The sequence below is a fragment of the Lepisma saccharinum genome, chromosome 5 (assembly GCF_977018435.1).
Source record: "Lepisma saccharinum chromosome 5, izLepSacc3.1, whole genome shotgun sequence".
Taxonomy (NCBI): domain Eukaryota; kingdom Metazoa; phylum Arthropoda; class Insecta; order Zygentoma; family Lepismatidae; genus Lepisma; species Lepisma saccharinum.
Window position 1 is genome coordinate 35336032 of NC_139233.1, and position 22146 is coordinate 35358177.

General features: G+C 39.9%; 1 protein-coding gene across 1 annotated transcript in view; it reads right to left on the minus strand.

The window, feature by feature from the left end:
* Window positions 1-2994: 2994 nt before the first annotated feature.
* Window positions 2995-22146, minus strand: part of LOC145988321 (uncharacterized) — a 108581-nt gene continuing 89429 nt past the window's right edge. The window contains exon 6 of the mRNA XM_083123184.1: window positions 2995-3328. Coding sequence (XP_082979310.1) covers window positions 3246-3328 — 83 coding nt within the window. The 3' untranslated portion in view covers window positions 2995-3245. The remainder of the gene's footprint in view (window positions 3329-22146) is intronic.

Consider the following 22146-nt stretch of genomic DNA (forward strand, 5'->3'; position numbering starts at 1 on the left):
GAGACATAAAAATCAACCTCACTTCCCCATAGAACACCTTCTGGTAGGGGCGGCTGAATCCACGGCCAGGAAAATGCTCTGTGGAGTCTTGTGTTTGCCCTTGTGAGTGCTGAGCGCCCCTTCAGTGTTTAATAGGTAAGGAGATTATAGTCTTCAGAGAGAGTATGGTTTTCCTTCTTTTTAAGTAAGGAATGAATAAATACTTGTAGTTTTCAAAATTGAGTTCGGAAGTTTTTAACAGATTAATTTTATTGTTAGTTTTATTGAGAGGCTTATTGACGGGCATATGTATTCTGTGTGCTGAAATGCACATAAAAAATGAATCAATCAATTAGTTACAAGTAGGGCTCGGAACTTGAGGAAAAATCCTAGTGTCCGAAGACGAGGCTCAACATAAAATATGTTCATTTTGGGTCATTGAAGGCCAGAAAAAGGTGGGTTTTATTTGTATTTTTTTGCCTTTTTCGGCGAGTTTTGGCTTATTGGTCCTTTTTTAGGTCTTAACGGATTTTTTTTGCAACTTCACCTTCTATCGACTACGTTTTTACTGCCAATTCTCAATTCGAATCATCATCAGTTCATCACCTCTTAAACATCCTTTCTGTAGTAAAGAAATAAAAAAAGAAAGAAAGAAATATATTTGAACCATCCCTGAAATGAGAGAAAAACATTTTTGGACAACTGAAGCAGGTACGGTACAAGGTCCTTTAACCGTAACTTGTCTGGAAGATCGCGCTGTAAGTGGCAACTTTCTCTTGTTTTAAAGCTTTCAGCACGGTGTATGCGACCAGACAGCACGCGCCTGCAAAGATCTCAAGTCATATAAGAATAACTGAAGTTAACTGAAGTTATTAATTAATTTTGATCACATTTATACGTCCTTTTTACCGTTTTAGGTCCTTTTTTTATATTTTTAGGTATTTTTATTGGTCTTTTTTGGCAATTAATAGGTCTTCAAATTCCGAGCCCTAGTTATAAGTGACTGTTCCCCATATAATGTGACGGGTGCAAATAGCCTAAGTGCAGAAACACTTATATCAATCAAGTATACTCAGATAGGCTAATCGGGAACGGACCTACAGTTTGAATAGAGATCAGAAACCAAGACCACTTGATTACAAAGCGATTTTGTAAATAATGGACCTATGGTTCGATTCTCGGTTGTGGCTTAAACTTAAGTCCAGTCACGATTAGCCTATCTGTGTATAAAATGGACTTGAAGCAAACCCTCTCTTTCTTCTTAAACACAGCTTCCATTCCTTCACCCTACTTTATCTCGACATCTCCTTCTTCAGCTTCCTCCTAAAGTCGCCAAAGAGGGCTGGAGGTGAGTAAGCGCCCACTTGATATGGAAATCACGTTTCCTCAGTGATCAATAGCCCCTCTGCACTCCAGAGATTTCCTCCGGAAACAAGTTGCTGGAACGCTCCGGCAGTCTGGAGAATTTTCCGCAAGTCTTTTCATGAGCAGAGAATGAATTTCCAGTAGCAGTAATAACGTATGGACACTCGTAAACGGGTTCTAAGAACATGCAAGCAACATTTTTGCAGCCCGTCAAAGCAAATCGATAGTCGCAGTGGTGACGCTTGGGAGGGGAGGGGGCATGACCCTCCCAAGAAAAGCAGCTACCCCCCTGTTGTTTCTAGAGCTATTTTGACTGTCAATATATAAAGACATGGTTCGTACCATATGCAATCTTTTGTATTAATTATTTGAGAATTTTTATGCATATCCCAGCCACATATTCTGTTGACATTTCTTATTATGTATTAGTTCTTTCTTTCAGTATTTTCCTTTTTCTACTTCTGTAGACTAATCGCTATGATGAAGATGAAGAATGATGTCCATGACCAGACATCCGTGGCGAAGTGATCGGCTACAAAGCTAGAGGTAGCAGGTTTGTACCCTGGATAAAGTATTTGTATTCTTATTTCAAGTCACTTACGTCCATTTTCCGACATTTTTGTCTAATCACGACGATGAGCTAGAGCGATAATTAAATGTAATTTACGATGGTACACTTAAAAAGAACACCCGATTCCCAGGCCGGGACTCGAACCTGGAAAATACGGTGGCGATATCGAAAGTCGCCCACTTGACGTGCTTGTCCTTGAATATTGCATACAGGTAGATGCGTATATCATTGGGTTTGTTCCATCACACATTCATCAGTTCGCCATTTTCCCTAAGTAACGATTTACCCAAGAGGCAGACAAGCGTCATAAAACAATGACAATAGACATTGATAAGAATGACTATTCTGGGACTCTAATCCGTATCGCAGGGTGACGAGATCGAAGTGAGACCACTCAGTGGGAAGTAGGATATTTCTTCTTTAATGTAATCACCAGTCATCATCATGTTGAATGTGAATGTTGAAGTTTGCTCCTCGATGGCAATGTATGTTGAGTGCTAGACTATTGATCTCGCGCGAAGGTTCCAGATTCGAGCCCTGGTATGGGTGTTCATTTGTAACTATCCCTTCAGCATGTAATCATCCTTCGTCCTCATCGTAGCGATTAACCAAGATAAGAAGAAATGCTACGCAAAAATTCGACAAATACAAAGAAAGGCTTACAGCGAGTATAGAAGTAGAATTACACCAAACTGGAGGTGACATGATCAGCACCACGCTCCGGTCGCCTTGAGCAATCAGGGTTACTCGTAAGTATTCGTTGGCCAGAGGCTGGGAGGTTCCTAGAACCCCTGATGCAGTAACGGGAAAATTCCCACCCATCAAACCCTAGTCTTGCGTTTGCCAGTGAGAAATAAATGTAGTATTAAGGATTTTATAATTAGTAAATAATCATTAATGAACACAAGATTCACACTGAGATCATTTAATTGTCACCAATTCCAATAATGCATAAATTATTCATCGGTGGCAAAAAAAAATTATGAGTATAACATGTACAATAGAAAATCCCTTCCACTTTCCATGTCACATTACACACTTCTCTTCAACAATCACAAACCAGATAACTTGATATATAATAAACGCGCAAATCTTAATTGTTGTCTGTCTTCTAATTTGCAATAATCCTCTCCGCACTGAACAATAATTGCTGATATTTCTCATTGTTGTCTTCAGTTTGATTGATAACACTACACTTATCACTGACACTGAAACTGTCAACAATATTCCTCATAACAGGTTTATCTTTCTTGGCAGAAAGGAACAATGAAATTGTTTCGAATGTCTTCTTGAGATTGCTTGATGAGCGTATGAAGAGATCCTCTCACTATCAAGACTCCATGTGTATTGAGTGTGCAATCAAAGACACGCAGACGAACAGGAGGGAATACACGGGGCACAGAGAGGCAGTACCTAGAACGAGAAATTATGAAAAGTTTTAATTACAATATGAAATCGATATTCACTATTGAAACTTGTAAGTAAAGTCGCAAAAATATTTTAACAGAGTGTGTATAGAAATGTAGGCTAAGTGGTATTCAAAAAGAAAAACAAAGATTAGAAATAAAACATGGGAAAATATGTGAGAAAATCCCCTACACGGAAAATAGTAAAGCGGGGGTTGAATAGATGATGTGGAAATGTAGACTGACTAGAACCGTTGTGAAGGGAAAACAGAGGGCAACATATAATCAGAAAATCAATGATTGAGAAACTACTTACTTCTTGAGAAAACTATAGAAAAAATGAAGAGAAACTACTTCTGAAAGATACAACCACAGAGTAAATGATGACAAACTATACTTCTGAAAGAGAAAATCTTAGAGTAAATAATGGAAAACTAGTTCTGAAATAGAAACTCGCAGATTAAATGATGGGAAACTACTTTTGAAAGATAAAACCGCAGAGTAAACAATGAGAAACTATTTCTGAAAGAGAAAACCTCAGAGTAAATTATAGAAACTATTTCGGAAAGAGAAAACCTCAGAGTAAATTATGAGAAACTATTTCTGAAAGAGAGAGAACCTCAGAGTAAATTATGAGAAACTATTTCTGAAAGAGAAAACCTCAGAGTAAATTATGAGAAACTATTTCTGAAAGAGAGAACCTCAGAGTAAATTATGAGAAACTATTTCTGAAAGAGAAAACCTCAGAGTAAATTATAGAAACTATTTCTGAAAGAGAAAACCTCAGAGTAAATTATGAGAAACTATTTCTGAAAGAGAGAGAACCTCAGAGTAAATTATGAGAAACTATTTCTGAAAGAGAAAACCTCAGAGTAAATTATAGAAACTATTTCTGAAAGAGAAAACCTCAGAGTAAATTATGAGAAACTATTTCTGAAAGAGAAAACCTCAGAGTAAATTATAGAAACTATTTCTGAAAGAGAAAACCTCAGAGTAAATTATGAGAAACTATTTCTGAAAGAGAAAACCTCAGAGTAAATTATGAGAAACTATTTCTGAAAGAGAGAGAACCTCAGAGTAAATTATGAGAAACTATTTCTGAAAGAGAAAACCTCAGAGTAAATTATGAGAAACTATTTCTGAAAGAGAAAACCTCAGAGTAAATTATGAGAAACTATTTCTGAAAGAGAAAACCTCAGAGTAAATTATGAGAAACTATTTCTGAAAGAGAGAGAACCTCAGAGTAAATTATGAGAAACTATTTCTGAAAGAGAAAACCTCAGAGTAAATTATAGAAACTATTTCTGAAAGAGAAAACCTCAGAGTAAATTATGAGAAACTATTTCTGAAAGAGAAAACCTCAGAGTAAATTATAGAAACTATTTCTGAAAGAGAAAACCTCAGAGTAAATTATGAGAAACTATTTCTGAAAGAGAAAACCTCAGAGTAAATTATGAGAAACTATTTCTGAAAGAGAGAGAACCTCAGAGTAAATTATGAGAAACTATTTCTGAAAGAGAAAACCTCAGAGTAAATTATAGAAACTATTTCTGAAAGAGAAAACCTCAGAGTAAATTATGAGAAACTATTTCTGAAAGAGAAAACCTCAGAGTAAATTATAGAAACTATTTCTGAAAGAGAAAACCTCAGAGTAAATTATGAGAAACTATTTCTGAAAGAGAAAACCTCAGAGTAAATTATAGAAACTATTTCTGAAAGAGAAAACCTCAGAGTAAATTATTAGAAACTATTTCTGAAAGAGAGAGAACCTCAGAGTAAATTATGAGAAACTATTTCTGAAAGAGAAAACCTCAGAGTAAATTATGAGAAACTATTTCTGAAAGAGAAAACCTCAGAGTAAATTATGAGAAACTATTTCTGAAAGAGAAAACCTCAGAGTAAATTATAGAAACTATTTCTGAAAGAGAAAACCTCAGAGTAAATTATGAGAAACTATTTCTGAAAGAGAGAGAACCTCAGAGTAAATTATGAGAAACTATTTCTGAAAGAGAAAACCTCAGAGTAAATTATGAGAAACTATTTCTGAAAGAGAGAACCTCAGAGTAAATTATGAGAAACTATTTCTGAACGAGAGAATCTCAGAGTAAATTATGAGAAACTATTTCTGAAAGAGAAAACCTCAGAGTAAATCATGAGAAACTATATCTGAAAGAGAAAACCAGAGAGTAAATGAAGAGAAACTACTTCTGAAAGATACAACCGCAGAGTAAATGATGACAAACTATAGTTCTGAAAGAGAAAATCGGAGAGTAAATAATGGAAAAGTAGTTCTGAAAGAGGGAACCGCAGAGTAAATGAAGGAAAACTTCTTTTGAAAGGGGAAACTTCTTTTGAAAGTGAAAACCCAGAGTAAATGATGGAAAACTATTTCTGAGAGATAAAACCTCAGAGTAAATTATGAGAAACTATTTCTGAAAGAGAGATCCTCAGAGTAAATTATGAGAAACTATTTCTGAAAGAGAAAACCTCAGAGTAAATTATGAGAAACTATTTCCGAAAGAGAGAACCCCAGAGTAAAATATGAGAGTAAATGATGGAAAACTAGTTTTCATATGTAGCCACCCATACCAAAGGAAGAAAAGTGCCAGGTCATATTCAAAATTGAGAAAATAAGTGGGAATCCTTGCAACTTTGTCTGCCATTCGTAGAAATTTAAGATAATAGGACTCTAACAGGACTCGAACCTGGGTCTCTGGCTTACCATGCTATTCCTCAACCAACAACGGAGAGCGAAAAATTATGCGAAGCCAGGGGTGGCTTGGTAGCTAGGTAGGCAGAGCAATGGCACTGTGCCAGACCATCCTGTCTATTTTGAATATATCTACGCTTTAAATGAGCAATGCAAGATTTCATCCCGAAGCAAAAACTTGAATTGGGTTTCTCAAAGCCACCCATTGAAACAACAGCGTTTGTGAAAGGGGGCTGACGAGCCGACTCTCAATCATGAATTTCCTGCACGCCTCTGGTATTTACGCGCAATTATTTGATGATAAAAGAGGGATTACAGCTGGAATGAAAATGGACGGACGGATAAAATACGTTAAAGTGAAACAGAGAGCTGCGAATTGAAAATAAAAATCCCAGTTAATGCGGGGAGAAAAGTGGTGAAAAGGAAGCTAATGGATGAGAAGCAAACTGGCAAACAATCAAGAAACGAAGAGGGGGAAGGGGAGATAATTAGGCTAATGAGGAATGGTATTTAATTAGCAGAGTGCATGAGGAGAAAGGAAACAGAAGAAGGTAATAAAGAAAAAAAGAGAAAAGGAATCGAAGATGGGAAGTAAATGGGGGGAAGGGAACAGAGAGAGAGCAGGGCGTGGTGGGCACCACTGTACGATTCGATGCGATGAGATCAGACTCTCCGGCCATCTCAGGGTTGGCGAGACTCCAAAATCGCTGGGTTTGGGAGGACTGGACGCGGACAGGGGGAAGAGAGAGAGAGTTGTTGAAGTAGAATCCTTCCTTCCTTTCCCTTGCTTTTCCCAATTCTCGGATTGGCAGGACAACCCCTCTGGACGAAGCTGAAAGGGGGTGGTTCAAGTAAGGAATAGAAAAGTAAAGGTGATGTGGAAATCGCGAATTTTCTCCCTTTTCCTTGCATTCTCAAAGGAGCAACACTGCGTTTCTGGACCCTTCACGTTCGAAAGTAGTGGTTAGCATAAGACGACACAAAATCTGGTTTAGAAGTTGAGTACATTTTTTAAAAAGAACTCCCATTCATACCATATTTCTCGTCGAGATTATTGGTTTATTTTACTTAGGAAGAAACCTGTTGCAGCTATGTTTTCTGCTTAGCTGCAGTGGCGGAGATTGGGTTCCAAAACCGAGGGGGCAAGGTGCCAAAAATGGGGGGGGCAAAGATAGTATATTTCCCTTTGTAGATAGCATTGTGCGGGGGCAATTGCCGCCACTGCTTAACTGCAATACACTAGATATTTTCCAGTCTTCAGATTTTTACTTTCTAAAAGTAAGTGAGTTACAATTTGCTCAAAAAGTACGTAACTCAAACTTAATATTTTTGAATATGAGTCAATTATAATTACGGTTCATTAAGTAACTGTAATTTAATTTTAAAATTACCTTACTCTAGATGGGCTATAACTCATAGAATGTGTTGCATACATAAACATAACGAATTTTTCAAATTTGCAATATTTAAAAAAATATATATAATGCGTAGTTTAGGAGGAGGTTGGAGCCTAAGTTGCAAATATTGTATCTGCAATAATTGTCATAATTGTAAAAGTTTTTCACTGAAATTTTACAGGTGCTAATAATCTTAGAAACTTCGTTTTCTATTACAGACGAATAAAATAGGTCAATATGTTTTAATGGAGTTCAAACTTCAACTTTTTGTGTAATGTTTTCATTTTCAATTTCTGCTTTTATTAGTCTAGAATAGATTTTTGTAGATAGGGAAACAAAAATTGTCTGAAATTTTGTGACGTAAGGCGACTTATAATGTATTCATAAAAACTTTCTGATGTAGTGCGTAGTGTAGGAGGGGCGGTGGATGTAAATTCGTCTGATCGCAATAACTGGAGCGCACTGAACTTGTATGGCGATTAAATACATATTGCAGCTACATAAATCAGTAGTGTATATTGGCCGGTTCAAAGTAATACTTGGTACGAGCCCTCTTTTAGCCTCTTTTTTTATCAATTGAATATCAGTTTTTGACATATTTTGACAATTTTTTGTCAATGTTTTAGCGTTTAGCGATGTTTTAGTAAAATTTCCCATTTTTCCCACCTCATACTTGGTACGAATGCCACGATCTTACGTGATATAACTTAACCTATCCTTTTTTTTCTCTTACGATTTTTTCTTTTTCAGTGATCCTATCATTTTTTTATTTACGCACCGAACTAACTTACATTGGACTCCGTTTTGTTTTAATATTTCAGTATTTTAAAGTTTTTTCACATATTTTTTATATACCCTAAAAATGTGTTGATTTTTTTTTAGTATGTGGCAATTTATTTTTTTTTACGAATTTTTTTTTAAAACTGCTCCGTCACCCTCTCGTTCTTCACGTCGTACGCGAAGGACTTCTCTGCAATCAGGATGACGCTGCACACGGTATCATCGGGCAGCGCGTCGTGGAACTCGCACACGACCTTGATGTTGGTGCGATCGTTGACCACCACCTGCTTCCTCTTCGTCGTGTTGATGACGAACATGGGTCTGCGTGCTTTGAATTCGCTGGGCGCGTAGTACATGTCCACGCTTCCCTCGGTCACGCGTTTGTAAGCGGTGTAACCTTCGTAAAGTTTGAGGTAATCATCTTTGGTCATGTCGAGGTTGTAATTCTCGCGCGGGAACACTTCGTTCCTGCCATTCTTGAGATAAACGTTCTTGATCTTGCAGTCGTCGAATTTGCTGGAATCTTTTTCCTGATTGTTATCGCGTCCGGTCTGAAAGAGCACTACGACGAAATCTGGCATGTCGAACTGTATGTTGTTGAACTGAGTCGTCACGTCGAATTCCATGTGACTTCCGGACGCTAACTTTTGCACGCACTGGTAACCGTGAAAGTGAATCGGCACCTGTGGACTTTTCAAGATCTCCGCTTTGTACTTGAGGGCGTAGTTCGTTTCGTATTCCACGATCGGCATTCTCAACTCCATGCTCCGGATGACGCACTTGGCTGCTTCGGGTAAAGTGTTGGGCAGCGGCGTGCCGTCCGCGTTCAAGTTACTGTATCGCATCAGTGCGTTGTTGTCGTTGGCCGCTCTTCGAAATGTGACTCTCACTCCTCCCTCCCTCCCTCGATATTTTCGTCCCCGCTTCGAATCCTCCCGCCTGATAGTATGCTGCGTCCGTTTTGGATAATTTCAATGTTCCCACTGCCGTAGACGTGATGCCTGGATAATCTATTCTGTCGATGACGGTGTTGTGTTTCCTCACCTCCACCTGCGAGAACAGGTGAGGCACGAAGTTGTCCACGAGTATCAAATTTGCTGCTGCGGGGAACGCTTCTCCGCTTTCTTTCTTCACCACGTCGAATTGAAGGTAGAGGTCCGCTCTGTGAGGATAAACGAACCCATCGCCTACGTCCACGTCGTATTCGATCTCACGGTTCGCTTCGTTCAAATTGGCGAACGTGCGACGGTTCGGAGGGAAAGATTGCAATTCGTAACTTTCGATCTGCTCCATTTTTTTTCACTATGTGTGTTATTTATTATACGTTGATCTCCACGACGGCCGTCGTCGTGGCACCTGCAAAATCCACCACCTCTCCTTTCTCGTTCGTCACCACCAACTCTATGTCGTCTATGCGGTTGCGACATACTGGAAAATAGATCGGCGAAGAGGGTGTGTAGATGATCGGTTCCATGAATTCGGAACTGGGTTTGAACGTGGCTATGATTCCCGTCTGCTTGTGACTTCCCAACAATCCGTCCGAGGATTTCGTGATCATGCCTTCCGCTACGTTGCAGTGAACGTTCAAAGTTTCGATGGCCAAGAATTTAGGAATATTGGTTGCTACGTGCTTGATGCCAGCTTCGAGTTTTGTGTTGATCTCGAAACCTAAAAGTTCTCCTATGGTGCCCAGGTCCACCGTCTCCGTCGCCGACACGATTTCGACTCTGTGCGTGACCGAATTTTGAGAAAGGTACGTGCCTTTGGGTAATTGAGCTTGCAAAGTAGAAAGGTTGTATTGACCTGGCGTGACGACGATATGTTCGCTTCCGACGCTAATTTTGTTGTTGTGCTGCGTGACGTTAGGTATGAGGTACATGCTGTAGAATGCACGCAGAGCTATGGATTTAGGATAGACGATGTCGTCGTGCAGCGTGAGTTTCAAGATCGAAGATTCGCTCGTGAGATGGAACACGCCCATCGTGGTGATGCTGCTTCAGATTCCACAGTGCTTTCTGGAAATCTTCCACCGATGGCTTATTTATTTTAGAGAGAAACGCGAGCATGGAGAGACAGAGATGACCGCAGTTCACGTCTCCGAAATCTTGAATGCGTTCGTCGTTGTAGTATATAGGATTGTTCGTTTTCAGATAATGAACTAAATTTGTAGGTGGAACACCTCCGAAAGAATCGAAAACGAATGCTTTATCATTTTTGTGGTAACATATCCAATGCGTGCCTGGATTTTCTTGACTGTCCAAGTTGACTACTCTACATTCTCTATTCCTAACGGTTGAAGGTAACGAGTCGGACATGAAAACGCCTCTGAAGTGTTTGATTTGTAATGGTTTGATCAGAGATTCAATGTCTCGGTTGGTGAGTGCTGTTTATTTTTTTTAAACTTCCTCATCACGCCCTTCCCCCCTTTCTTCTCCATGGCCAGGTTGTGACGTTTCTGTTCTTCCAATTCCGCCTTGTTCTTCTTCGAGTCGATGTCTGTTTTCGCGATGGCGGCGCTACCCCCAGCCAAACTTCCAACGGCCCACAATGCTGCCAGGATGGCCGGGATGCTGAATATGAACCCCCCTGTTTTTTGCTGTTTTCGCGAACGCTGCAACCGTCTCAATTGTGGAGTGCTGAGCAGCAATTTCATTCCATGTCCTTTGGACAAGCAAGAACGTTTCTTCTCGCGTTGTTTCTTGGTGAGTAACCCATCGATGGCACCCAGCGTTTTCAGATTCGAATATGGTATCTGGTACACGACACCCTTGGGCTTCATGTTGTTTTTTTCACAGTATGTTATTTATATATAAATGTTCTGAGATTTTTTTTTGTTTCCCCCTCTCGTGTATTTTTTTTCAACGTATGTTATTTTTTATACTCCGCGCAGTCGTTACACAAATTCTATTACGTGCTTCGTTTTCTTACCAAGAAGTTCCTTTGTCCCCTTGTACACGATTCGAGTTTTGTTCTCGATTAAAATAGATAGCTTCTCGTCGGATAACATGTTAGCGTATCGATCTGGTAAAAATAGACTGTAGTGTGCGTTGAGCAACAGACGTACCTTGGGACCATACTGGGTAGAAACAATTGAACCGGAAGTTATCGTTTAAGGTTTGTCGACTTCCAATTCCTGAATTTTTACATACTCGACTGACAAATTTAGCATTTGTTTTAATGCTTGGATTTCACTCATTTTTTTCAGTCATATCGAAGAGAAATTTCAGGGTGTGTGTGTTAGAGAATTTTAATTTTTCACAATGTGTGTTATTTATATACCGAAGAATTTTTTTTGATCTCGTAGATTTTTTTTCACGGTGTTATTTATATATCAAGTTTTATTTTTACTTGTACATTTTTTTTTGGCACGTACATTTTTTTGTCTTGTATATTTTTTTGACACGTATATTTTTTCTCGTATATTTTTTTTGACGTACATTTTTGGGACACGTATATTTTTTACACCTACATTTTTCTCACATTTTTTTTGACAGGTACATTTTTTTGACACGTACTTTTTTGTTGCACATTTTTTGACAACTTTTTTTTACGATAAAAATTTTTACGATAAGGCAACTTTTTTCTGACGGTGATAATTTTTCCACGTCAACATTTTTTTGGCGTGACAATTTTTTTTTTGACGATAAGGCAACTTTTTTTCTGACGTTGATAATTTTTCCACGTCAACTTTTTTTTGATGCGACAATTTTTCTTGACGATAAAAAATTTTTACGATAAGGCAACTTTTTTTCAGACGATGATAATTTTTCCACGTCAACTTTTTTTTGACGACAAATTTTTTTGACGATAAAAAATTTTTACGATAAGGCAACTTTTTTTCTGACGATGTCCACGTCAACTTTTTCTTGACGAGACAAATTTTTTTTTGACGATAAAAAATTTTTCCATGGCAATTTTTTTTTGACATGTACATTTTTTTGACGTATATTTTTTTGTCTCATATTTTTTTTGACACGTACATTTTTTTGACACGTATATTTTTTTTGACACGTATATTATTATTTTTTTCACAGTGTGTGTAAGAGGAAGAAAGCTCGTGCTTCGGAAAACGAAATGATGTGTGTTATAATATCTTCCGTCTTCTGTTTAGACTTGCACCAATCATCCGTGTATCGTCTTCTCCCCTGGCTCTCCTCGTGAAGTTCGTCCATCCTATCGTTTAATTTTTCCCCTGCGGCCGAAAGAAGAGTGTCGAGATCACCGCACCTCAGGCCGCTGATCTCCCGAAGATGGTCCTTGACAACCATTTCACAAGGGATACGAAATTCCGGCGTTGTATTTGCTATGATTACAAGTTTCCCTACATCCTCACAATCTCCGTTTACTGCGTGTTTGAATATTTTACATAATAGCTCGGGCGGCAAATCAGTTATACGAGACATGTTGTTACTGTATGTTATTTATATACCCCACCCAAAGTTTTGTTTCGTGTTCATGGCGATGGTCGTACCCAATGCGGCGACCCGTTCACCCAAAGAAGCGTCTCTGCTGACGAATCTTTCGAAAGCGGCATGCTCCAATTTCTTGTCTGCTTCTTGACGTGCATCCAGATCGGTGCGAGTGTTGTTGTAAGCGATGTCGTGATCTTTGCATGCAGCGTCCAACGGATTCACACCCTTGTCTCCTCTCTCCAATCTTTTCTCGAGTTTGGTACCCGGTCCGCAGTACTGGTAGCCAGGTAAATGCATCTCAAAAGGTAACTTGTTGATGATGTCGTTCACGAGTCCCTTTCCTTCGGCCACGTTCCAGAATCTCGGAGGCAGCGTGTTGATAATTTTGATCAGGTAACCTATGCCCTTGTCGTCGTTCACGATGAAGTTGGAAAGTTTGGTGCTGATCATGTCCACGATGCCAACCTTCTCGTTGTAAAAATTACGATTGCCCGCATTCTCTTCACCGGCTATCACCAACAATCTGTCCACGAGCTTCCTCACGTCGTCCACCCAAACGAATTCTTTGGGTAACGTGTTGTAGCGTTTGATGCCGCTTCCACTCTTCACCTCGTTCCATATCGGTTTGATGAGATTCCTATACTTCTCACGGCTGCTCGATTTCACCCTATTCTGCGAGGCATCGTTGTTCTGGTACATGGCATCCGTCATGATTAGAATTTCCCTGTAACTCTGGTAATCTTCGTCGGTGTAATCTTTCGGCTGCTTTTTGGCAACGAGTTCCAACAGTCCCACCGTACCCGGATACCTGGTCCAACTATTTTTATCGCCTAAATTAACTTTAATGTCGTTGCCTTCGAAGGTGACTTTCGATTTCCCAATCTTCCAAATCACACTCTCGTTGGTTTCCATGCTCGGATACAATCCGAACACCTCATCCTTGTCGAAATTCCCCGTGCTCAGGTAGTCTCGTGCCAAAGGTCCCAACTCGATCTTATCCGAAGACGACGACGTGCTACCTATGGCTTGACGTCGTGCCGGTACGTCCTTCAGTTCGAACGGCGTCGAAGGAATGCTCGAAATGGGCGTGGGTACAGTGTAATTTTTAGCTGCAAGTGGTACGAGTTCGTTGATCAAATTTTTATTTTGTTCCGTGACACTTTTAATTTCTTTACCTAGACCGCTGATGAAATCGATCACAGGTTGATCTTGACGCTTCTTCTCTTCGTAGGATCCGCGATTCTCGGATTTTCAACCTTTGAAGCGTTTCGCGAGGTAATCGCGAAGCTTAAGATTTTCGTCTTCGATTTTTCGTTTCGTCATAACGTTATTTATACACGTCGTTTCTCACAACGTTGCAACGTTTAGAAAGTCGTTGATTTTGTTTCTCTATTTTCCGTCGTTGGGTTTCCTCGTCATGTCGATCGTCGCGAATCCGAAATCGTCACTGTTCCAGCAAGAAGAGCAGCGTTCCGAAAATTGATTGTAGTTCATGTCTCCGCCTACGTAGTCATCGTACGCGTGCTTGAGATTGGTGTGATCTTGACGAAACAAACATATGAAATTAGCGTTGTCGCGTAGTAACTGTTTTGGAATTTTGGAAAACGTTTGAGCTAGGTAAAAGCAATCCATTCCTTTGTGACGACCTTGCGTGAAAAAATTGCAAATTTCATTTTGATTTTCCAGGATGACATCGTTGAACACAACGACTGAATTTTCACGACAATCGTCGAGTGGTTTTATTTCCGAGGCGAACGTTGCAATGTCCAGACCATCGTACAGTCTCATCAGTTGCTGGTATTTGGATTGCTCCAAACTTTTCGAGAAAACGTACAGGTGCCTGTTCTTCCAATCTAACCAATTCGGTGCGAGGAGAAAATTGTCCACGAGCAGTGTCGTTTTCCCACACCCTGAAGGACCTACGTTTAGACAGCGGATGCTGTCGGGAAGCAACTCGCCGTTCTTTTTTTTCGTTTAACTTTCCGAATCCGGTAGACGCTTCACCACGTTCCACGTACTCACAAGATCACTTCGTTCGCGTCGATCCAACTGTTTTCCGGAAGTCCCAGCCATTTGACAAACAGTTTGTCACCTTTCCTACGCAAAACTTTCTCGATGAGGTACGTGTCGGGGTGTTTTGTTTTAGAGAGTTCCTCTTCGTAAAATCTTCCTTTCAAAATCTCGCCGCTACTATCCTTTATTATATACGTGTGTCGGTTTCTGGGTAAAATTCGAACCACCGTAAAAAGTTCCGTGCTCCAATTTTTTGTGAATCCCTTCTCGAAGGTGCGTTTGAATTTGCTGATTCTCACCTGGTCTCCAATTTTGAATTTTGATTTCTTGGTAGTCGGAGTGTACTTTGGACAGTAAACTGTAGAAATTAAACGCTGCTCGTCAGATTTCGTAACGTCAGCTGGCTTCATGCCTATCGTTCTGTGTACCGTATCATTATAGGTGTCGACGAGTTCCGGCAGGATGTCGACCCACTTGTAATTTCCCCGAAGCGTGAATCGTTTCCACATGTGTGTTTTCAAGGTTCGATTAAATCTTTCCACGATGCTGGCTTTGATGTGACTGAAAGTCGAATAATGTCGAATGTCATGATTTTGAATAAACTTTTGGAATACGGCGTTGTAAAATTCTTTACCGTTGTCTGTTTGCAAAAACCGTGGTCCTCTGTCGCTTTCGAGAAAAATTGTCTTGAATGCTTCCGTGACGCATGTTCCAGTTTTGGCTTTCAAAGGTAGAGCCCATGCGAATTTCGAAAATGTGTCTATGACGGTGAGGAGGTACTTGTTGCCCTTGTTCAATTTATGTACATTTTTCAAATTGCCGCTGCTCATCTCCACGAGGTCACTTTGCCAGAGGTCATCGATGCCCTTGGTTACCACCGCTAAACGTTCGTAGTTGCGGCGTGCAGGTTTATGCAATTCTTCGACGATGGCTTGCATAGACATTTTGAAGATTACGTTTGAGGAGAAGCACCAGCGTGATGGGATTCAAAGAGGGTGGCACCTCGCTCGTGTTTTGAACGATCAGCTTATCACCGGCACTCACGTCGAAAACGGCAAGATCTTCGTCTTCGTGTATTTCATATATGTTGCACGTTTCGTTCCAACGTGCCAGAGGAATGTTTACTGCTTTCTGGACACCACGATTCGATATCAAGGTCATGCTGGGGACGCTAGCTTTTCTGCCGTGAGACCAGTACGAAAATTCGTTTATCTGAATCGTGCCATCGAGGAGAAACTTGTAATACGGATGATAAGGATGCAACATGTACAGTTTGTTACCTTCGACGAACGTGGAGATTCTCTGTTGATTGGGTAAGCTGTTGATTTCGATGGCATCCAGAGAATGCAATTTGGCGATTTTAGTATCGACGCTGAGCAAATTACTGTGAAGCTGACCCAGTGTGTTTTCTAAAGGTACGATTTGTTCTGCAACGTGATCCGTTATGGCAGAAAACGACGGTTTGATTTTCACTTCCACGTTCAACTGCTTGTAGTTTTTGTTCAGTTCTTGCAACTTGGCACCGAAAGAGGCCAGCGTCGATTCCTGCGTGGATTCCAGCACTCCAACTTGATCTCTGATGTTGACGACAATGTTCTGAAGGTTCTCAACTTGATTCAATTTCGAGCTTTTCTCGGTAAGATCGTTCACGATGCTTCGCATCTCGGTAAACTGCGTGTGAAGATCCGCGACGCTCTGCGAAGTGGGCAGCGTCGACACCAGCGAACTAATTTCTTCTCGAATCTGTTCCACGTTTGCCGTTTCCGTTTCTAGTCGTTTCAGCATTCGAGATATGTTCCTTTTCAAAGCGTGTAATTCTTTGGAGGTGGGGAGATTGGCCACCGTACTCTCGAGATCGCTCAATGAACTTTTGATGTCGCTCGAATCGGATAGTGCCGTCACCGCCGTTTTCAATTTTTCCAAATCTTCCTTCGAAGGTACGCTCGTCCGTAACGATTCCACGTCACCCTGTATGTTGTCGAGTACGTGATGAAAATGAGCAAGGTTCGATTCCACGTTCAAATTTTCTAAATATTCGATCTTCTGCTGAACCGTGCTTAACGTGTCTTGAATGCTCGTCAACGCACTTGCTTGAACGTGAATATTTTTAATTTCTTCGTTGATCAACTCCAGAGACGCCTGAAGTGTAGCGATGGTGGTTTGAATGTGTTCGAAATCTTAATAAGCCTCCAATTGAATTTTTATGTTCGCGACGCTTTTACCGATGACCTGCAGTTCGTCTGACGATGGTAGGTTCGTCATGATATCTTCCAAAGTCTGTAACTTGGATTTAATTTCTTCCAACGTGCCGGTGAATTCTTCTTGTAATTTGGAAACGACGACATGCAAGCGTTCTACATCGATATCGTTCACGACGGTTTGAAGTTCAGAGTAATTCTTTTCGATTGCGGAAGTTCGTTCTTCGATTTCGAGTTTCAATTTTTCCAAATCTTCATTTTTCGGTTGAAATTGCTGTAATTTGGCCAAATCATTTTGAAGCGAATCCACGCTCAACTGTATATTTTGAACGTTGTCGTAAGAAGGTACGTCAACGTAATTTTGTATGAGCGTTTTCAGTTCGGAATCGATTTTCAGAATAGGATCGAGACATTGCGTTTGGAGCGTAGCGATCTCCGATTCTAAACTTTTGTTTAAGGTCTCCTGCAAAGCGATCAAATCGCTCCTCAACTTTTTAATTCGAACGTCCAGCATGAGAATCTCTTCTGCGTGGTCTACACGCTTGGTGTGGCCGAAAATGTCGTTAGGCATTTTGTTAACCGTTATTTATAATAGGATAGGTGATTCGTAATTCTACGAAGAGAGGAATGGGTTTGTCATAATCTCCGAGGAGTTCCACGTAAAGACGCCTGCAGAAACATCGTACGCCATGTTAGAAAGCACCTTGTCGTGCTTCATTCGAAAAATGTTCTTGCCGGTAGATATTTTGATTTCGCCTACGTTTTCCGGATTCACGGTGATTTGAAGTTTCCCACCGATCGGAATTTCGTAAAAATGTAAATTGTTGTTGAAGATGTAAAAAGTTTTGCCGACGTCTTCATCCAATTTCGTCCAAATGCTGTTGAGGTGAATCATCAACAGACCGTTGAGTTTAGGTAACACGGAAGGTAAGACTTCATGATCTGGTATGGACGGTGCAGTTTCCATGATGATCTCTTTTTAGAAACCGAACAAGTTCATAGGCATGCTGGTTATTTAAGGATACGGTCAAAGTTTTATTTTGTAATGACAGTCAAAGTGTTTTTTTACTGAGTAACAAAATTTTTTTTTTGAGTTAGTGAAAATTGTTGTGTGTGGTGGTGAGTGCTAATTATTTGCACTGTGCGCAATTCTTATTTATTTCTAAACGACGATGTCCCCAAGGCAATGTGCGAATACCACACTCGAGGACGCACCTCTTATCGTCATCGGGATCCAGCGCAATTTTTCTAACTTTGTTTGTGGTGATGATATGGTCGACGCTCTGGATTCTTTGTTCTATACTTAGTATCGTCGATTGTGAGTAAAGGCAATAGATGTAATCGTGGAAGGTGAGTTTGTTCTCCACCGTATTTTTGCCCACACCTTTTGCTTTCTTCGTGACGCTACTCTCTGTTCTCATGGCATACATCTTCGAACGCAAACCCGCGAACTCGACAATAATATCACCGTTACATTCATCTTTCAGTTTACCTAGGACTTTTTTGTTACGAGATGGAATTCCAAATCTGTTGGTTTGAGGATACGCAGAAGTATCGAAATACTCAAGCATGGAAGGATTTTTTTATGTCTTCGTATAGGTTAGGTGTTTGTATGCTGTAAATAAAGCTGTCGGTGTCCGTGTACAAAAGTGATATTTTATCGTTGTAGAAGGGTTTCATCACGTCATAATGAAATTCGAACATGTAAAGTTTCGACAAGACCAGAACCGTTGCGCCAACGTAAATTGGTTTTCTGAATTTCATCAATTTTATATCTAGATTGAAAAGTGCCAAATTCTTGTTGTAAATTTTTCTCGACTTGAATCTAGGATCGGCTATCCACTTCCGACATTTATTATTATCGGAAATTAATTTCACGTCTAGGTGCTTTCTAACATTCTCCATGGTCTTTCCGTACACCGCATTGTTCATTAATTTAAAGAAGTCCTTGTCTAAATCGGAAGTGGCAGCTTTTCTATGTTGTGTGTTAGTTTCTATGTAAGGTCTTAACCACGTGGAATGTTTAAACTTTAGTATTCTTCTAACATTTACTATCTGAACACCCTTCCCAATCAAAAACCGGAGATTCTTGTAGTGGACGACGTATCTCTGTTTAGGGTCCAATGTTAACAAAAGCTTGTCTTGAACCGAGTCGGGTGGACATTTGATTTCGGGAGTCGGAGGCAAATCCGAAAACGTGTCGTGCAGGTGGTCGGAGAATTGGAGATCTACCTCTGCGAAGAAACCACACTCGCTATCGTCGAAATGAATAATGTCTATCGAAGTGGGATCTAACCATTCGAATCCCCCGTAAGGAAGTTTTTGAACCATGGCATGTCCGTAGAGATTATTAACGTCGGCGTAGAAGATGTAATTCGATGCTCGATTTGAATCGTAATCTTCTTTCATGTGTACGTTATTAGCTTTTGCATGTCTCTGTACGCATTGCACCATTCCACCTCGTATCCCTCTTTCGATAAATAGCAACATGTCAACGTCCGATATCAGTTCCAGCTTGACCTTTGTCTGGAATAACATTGCCGACCACGCTAATCCCGGTAGACTGTAGAAATACGCTGGATCTAATTTATAAATATTCTTTGCCGTTTTCCTGAACGCTTGAAAAACATCCGCGAGAATCTTCACGTCTAATTTTAAATATGCGTCGTGGTAGTCTCCGAGTGTCCTACATTCTAATTTCTCCCACATGAGTTGCGCGTGTTGGTATTCTTCGTCCGTGATTCCTTTCTCTCTGAGTCTGCTGTAAAATTCTCTTGGAAGTGGAAGAGCATCGTCGCTAAATTTAGAACCATCACTAACATATTCGTAAGGATAAACCCCTTTACGTCTAACGAGTTCTATGTCTGCGTTGGGAAAACTAGCTCTAGTTATTTTAAATTGATCGTCGGTGAGTTTGTTCCCTAAAGCATCCAGACTTGCAGAGAGAAATCTATACGAATCCAGGAAACGCATCTCGATTGTATTTTTCGTTCCCGGAATCGACACTTGCTTGCTGAGACTAATGTAGCGTTCTTCATTCTCGGCCAAGACACCTATACGTTTCGGATCGTAGCCAAGATGTCTCACCAGGTGGTGAAAATCATATCCGCTTCCGTTGTGAAAGAATATGGGGATGAATTTAGGTTTCTGGATTTTAAGATTGCACGTGTTGCAAATTCCACCTATGTAGTTTCCGCTAAAATGATCGTGGTGAAATATTTTTTTGTTCTCATCAGTGAAACTTTGATCACATACCGGACACACCTCAGTGGAATTGTAATTTTGAAGTTCATTTTCAGTTAAAGGTGCCATCGATTTTGATGTAAGCAGTACGCTACCAATTACCACAACCTCCTTCACCATTTTTTCCAGGAAGTGTTCGATTACATTTGGCCCGCGGTATATATATGCTTCATTTATTTTATCACGTCGCACAACAACATAGCCGAAACAATTAGGTTGATGAAGCTGGTACGGCGTTGTGGAGGAAATTTCAGGATCCGGTTCGCAGTAGGAGAGTGGTTTCAGGAAAGACTCGAAATCTGCGACGATTGTTGCGGGATGTTCCAACAATGCTTTGTGCATTTTGAATTCTTCGACTCCGTTCGTTTCGGGCATCAACATTCTAGCCGGTCTGTTGTCACCGCAATAAATTTTATGTTCGGCAAGTTTCTCGATAGCAATTTGACGTCCGGTGTAATTTTGATAATCGAGTTGTTTTCGATCGTCGAACATGGTTAGACATCTCGGACAAACTTCGATGCAATGTTCATGCTTGGTTGTTTGGCTTCCTAGTAATCGAGACATTGAACGAATTAGCGTGTAATGATAGACATCCTCGTTGGAAATGAGAAGGAGATTTATTACACAAGCATCGTCATCGTCGATATCGCTTATCCTGACGGGATGCACGAGATATTTATCTGACGTGAAGGAATATACATTAATAGCGATGCGTTTTCCTGCACGATTTTCGAACTTTGTTATATCCGACAATGTCACCGGGTATTCAATGTCAGACATTACACTTTGAAACTCGGACTCGTATTGCTTGTAATTAGAAACCTGTTCTGGATTATTTGACCAATGAACAGGATGCAGTGCAGCCAATATACACCAAAGGAAACATTTTTTATTGCTGTTCTGTATATTTAACACAGCCCTCTTGTGTTGAATGTTCGGTGGAAGAGGAACGTAGCTGGAAGCGCGAAGAGGCGAGAATTGGTTCACGTAAACAGTTAACGTGTGAGGACTTCCACACAGAGACCATCCCGACCCTTTAGCCTCGAAATCGTCATGTATCTTTACCAGCTCGTTGGAAACTTTATAATAGAAGTTGTCCAAATTTTCGACTTCAGCAAAATAAAGAGTCTGGTTTTTTGTACGATGATAAAAAATACTCGTTGTCCCATCAACTTTCTCGTATTCAGAAAACAGAACAACGTATACTTTTATAGAGTTGTTTTCAAGTTTATCTTTTAAAATATTTAGTACAGATGTTTTCGTTTCATCCAAGAAACTAAGGATGTCACGGCCTGGTTCTGACTTAATTGAAAAATCCTGGAGTTGGTCGTTGAATGCAGATCTAATTGGTTTGGGTTCATTGGATAATTTAATTTGCTTGGAAGTGGAAGCTTCCGTTTCTGAATTATCGATTTTCCTTTTCGATGCTTGTCCGGTCGATGGTTTGCAAATTTTGAGGTGTTTACTTAAATTTGCAATGCTGATCATTTTTCCGCATCGAGCACAGGGCTTAGAAGGTAACGAACGATTAATTCTCGAACCTGTTTCGCTACATCTTGCCCTGTGTTTGCTAATATTAGTTTTAGATATTAATTTTTCGCAAGTAACACATTCAGTTTTATCATTTTTATGATTGAAACTGGTGGTGGATGCCATTACTTTCTCCAAAATCACAGAAATCAAAAAGTCTAGTATATAGCGATACAATTTTCAGGTATGTTATTTTATATAGAATTTCTTGGGTGTGAATACAAAACTCAAGAATTCAATCTACTGTGAATAGAATTTCAGGTATGTTATTTATATAGAATTTCTTGGGTCCGAATACAAAACTCAAGAATTCAATCTACTCTGAATAGAATTTCAGGTATGTTATTTATATAGAATTTCTCGGGGGTGATTACAAAAATCAAAATTCAACTTAACGTGAATATAATTTCCAGGTATGTTATTTTATATAGAATTTCTCGAGGTGATTACAAAACTCAAAATTCAACTTAACGTGAATATAATTTCCAGGTATGTTATTTTATATAGAATTTCTTGGGGTGATTACAAAAAATCAAAATTCA